This window comes from Triticum aestivum, chromosome 6D (assembly GCF_018294505.1).
Source record: "Triticum aestivum cultivar Chinese Spring chromosome 6D, IWGSC CS RefSeq v2.1, whole genome shotgun sequence".
In the NCBI taxonomy this organism is placed as follows: Eukaryota; Viridiplantae; Streptophyta; class Magnoliopsida; order Poales; family Poaceae; genus Triticum; species Triticum aestivum.
In genome coordinates this window covers 27,629,009-27,631,939 of record NC_057811.1, presented here as the reverse complement: position 1 = coordinate 27,631,939, position 2,931 = coordinate 27,629,009, and the positions used below count along the sequence as shown (strand labels likewise).

The following is a 2,931-nucleotide window of genomic DNA, read 5'->3' as shown; positions in this document are numbered from 1 at the left end:
GAAAACAAATTTGAGTTTTGATGATCGGTTCAAAAGTTATAGCTTTTTGAAATTTTGAAAACGCAAACTAAATGCATGCAACGTGGGATCTTGTTGGGAAATCACGACATGGATGGACGCACTGAGACACGGTGGACCAGCTCCTTTTTCTGTGCGTTAATTCCTTTCCGTGGCCTGTGTATTGGAACCACGTGCGAGAAAGAGGCGGGAGACAGGAGCATAGAATTTCTTGTCGTGTAGCCGCCCGCCATGACGAACGAGCGCAGCTGCGCGTTTAAGATTTCAGGTTATTTCATTTACTTTTTTAGCCAATGTTATTTTCGAAGAAACCTTTTTTCGATTTTGTTCGGCTACAGGCTAACAGCCCCGGGTCAGTGACTTTACAAGCCCACTCATTCTTCTGTGGGAACAGCCAGCCCGCTCATACAAAGCCCATGGACCAAGCGCTCGCAAGTGGGCCAATATCGCAACCTCACATCCTCACGGACGAAAACCCTACCCTCCCGCACGGGCCAGCACTATAAGATCCCTCATCATCTTCATCCCCCCGCGCCGCCGCTCCACTCCCCCGCAAAACCCTAGCCCTCCCCCGCGCCGCCGCCGCACCGTCGTCTCCAGGTTTGTACCCCTCCCCATCCCTCGCCACCGTTCATGTCCGACGAAATGCCGTCGCGTATCGCTCCTGCGTTCCTACCACGATCTGCGGCAGTAGATTCGCCGGCACTTTCTTGTGAATCGAAGCCACGCCGCGCTCTTGATCTTGCCTCCCGTGTTGCTCGCTAGCTTGGATCCTAGTTTGATTGGTGGATTTGTTCGTGCGCTGTGCAGGTAAGGAGGAGGAGAGGAGGGCGAGATGGTGAAGCACAACAACGTCATCCCCAACGGCCACTTCAAGAAGCACTGGCAGAACTATGTCAAGACGTGGTTCAACCAGCCCGCCCGCAAGCAGAGGCGTCGCATCGGTGAGCACCCCCGCCTCCTGGCTCTGATGATGTCTCTGTTTTCCCTTTCCGCGCGAGGATCTTGGCTGCACTTCCTCAGCTAGCATGGGTAGTTCGGTATCGCTTATGATTATGGTGATGTTCATGACTGTGAAGGATGTGTGGCTGGGGGTTGAGGTATAAAGTGCTTAATAGAATGCCATCTATGATATCTGCTAAGTCATTGGGTCAGCTAGTTTTTCTAGTACATCTACCATGAATTCAAGTTTGATGCTAGGCTAGACGTCTCTGGTACGCATGTGTATTGACATGTCTCTTTATATTTATAAGTTGAATTCAGCAGTAACATGTGAGTAACATTTGCACTGGTTTACTTATATTTATCTATAAGGAGTTAAGTACATGTTTGCTACAGCAGGGCACAGTAGATGTATCATCATTAGTTTCTTTGTTGATTTACTGATAAGTTACCATCCAATCCACTGATAACATGTTTGTGTTAATTGTGGTGCTTGTTTGACTCACTGTCATCTTACATTTTGTTCTTTTTGTATGCAGCTCGCCAGAAGAATGCTGTGAAGATCTTCCCCCGCCCTACCTCTGGACCTCTTCGCCCCATTGTGCAATGCCAGACCCGCAAGTACAACATGAAGGCCAGGGCTGGCAGAGGATTTACCCTTGAGGAGCTTAAGGTGATTATCATTCCTTTGCTCTGTTTCCTTCATTGCTGAATAGCCTATGAATGATGCAGCATCATCAGTTCCCATAATTGTTTAATAACTCAGCATGGTTTTTTCAATGTTTGCTAAGAACAGTAAAAATCCATGGTTGTACATTGCATCAGTTTCTGGCTTATTTTGTTTTCTACTTTCAGAGAACTTGTGTTCTCTCTGTAGCTTTGAATTGTTCACCCCCACCTACAGTTGATGCGTGCTGCCTGAGTTTAGATTCAGATGCTAGATGAGATTATCTGCTTTGAAACTATTGTTGTGTTACTCCAGAACATTCTTTATCATCTGCTAATGGTTATATACTGTAACTGCAGTCCGCTGGCATCCCAAAGAAGCTCGCTCCGACCATTGGCATTTCTGTGGACCATCGCCGCAAGAACAGGTCGCTTGAGGGTATGCAGTCCAATATCCAGCGGCTCAAGACCTACAAGGCCAAGCTTGTTATCTTCCCAAGGCGTGCTCGCAAGGTCAAGGTATATAGCAGCTTACTCTTCTCTGTTTGTTTTACATCTGGATGTTCTTATGTCTGTGGCCCTCTCTAACTGCTCTCTTGTTCCTAGGCTGGTGACTCTACTCCGGAGGAGCTTGCCAACGCCACACAGGTCCAGGGTGACTACATGCCCATTGCCCGTGGCGAGAAGCGCTCAGTCGAGGTCGTGAAGGTCACAGAGGAGATGAAGGAGTTCAAGGCCTATGGCAAGCTCCGCGTCGAGAGGATGAACCAGCGCCAGTTGGGAGCCAGGCAGAAGAAGGCTGCCGAGGCGGAGAAGGAGGAGAAGAAGTGATGAGATGCTTAAGGCAGCTAGTGGGTTCTGTTGTTATCAAGTGCTAGTTTCTGAATTTCTGTTTTGGCCTTCTCGGACATCTTGTTTGATACCTGATATACTTATTTGCATGATCTGCTATCAAATCTTATCCTATGAGTGTCCTTGGATTTTTATCCTTGTATCTCTGATCAGTTTCTGTGTATGATTGCCTGTGTTTTGGGGTTAATGCTATGTTAAGCTTGCTCCTGAGAATTCAAATGTTTCGAGTGTAGCTCATATGATAATGAAATTGATGCATGGCAGAAAGTTTTTAATTTTCAATATATCTCTAGTGTTGAATAGCTTATTGGGGCCAATAATGCGCAATCTAGGTTTGCTGATAAAAAATCAAAATGAATCGGATATTGCATTTTGGAGTTTTGAAAGATGTTTGCTGGTTTACACATCACAAATATGTGGAATGTGTAGGGTCTGCAAGGCACCAATCTGGAA

The 2,931-nt window shown here is 46.7% G+C and overlaps 1 protein-coding gene across 2 annotated transcripts; it reads left to right on the top strand.

Annotated features, from left to right (window-relative positions):
• The first annotated feature begins 432 nt into the window (after positions 1-432).
• On the top strand, positions 433-2,610 carry LOC542943 (60S ribosomal protein L13-1). 2 transcript variants are annotated; one of them, XM_044562078.1, is made up of 5 exons: positions 433-618; positions 829-962; positions 1,500-1,633; positions 1,987-2,145; positions 2,233-2,610. In XM_044562078.1, the coding sequence occupies exons 2-5, from the start codon at positions 854-856 to the stop codon at positions 2,455-2,457; spliced, it is 627 nt and encodes a 208-aa protein (XP_044418013.1). In that variant the 5' UTR covers positions 433-618; positions 829-853; the 3' UTR covers positions 2,458-2,610. The 2 variants fall into 2 exon arrangements, with proteins under 2 accessions (XP_044418013.1, XP_044418012.1); XM_044562077.1 differs by having other exon boundaries at positions 494-618; positions 840-962.
• Positions 2,611-2,931: the final 321 nt, after the last annotated feature.

Coding starts and splice junctions, on each gene's coding strand:
- LOC542943 (XM_044562078.1), top strand. CDS start 854: ATGGTGAAGCACAACAACGTCATCCCCAACGGCCACTTCAAGAAGCAC. Junction 963..1,499: donor CAAGCAGAGGCGTCGCATCG/GTGAGCACCCCC, acceptor TTTTGTATGCAG/CTCGCCAGAAGAATGCTGTG. Junction 1,634..1,986: donor TTACCCTTGAGGAGCTTAAG/GTGATTATCATT, acceptor CTGTAACTGCAG/TCCGCTGGCATCCCAAAGAA.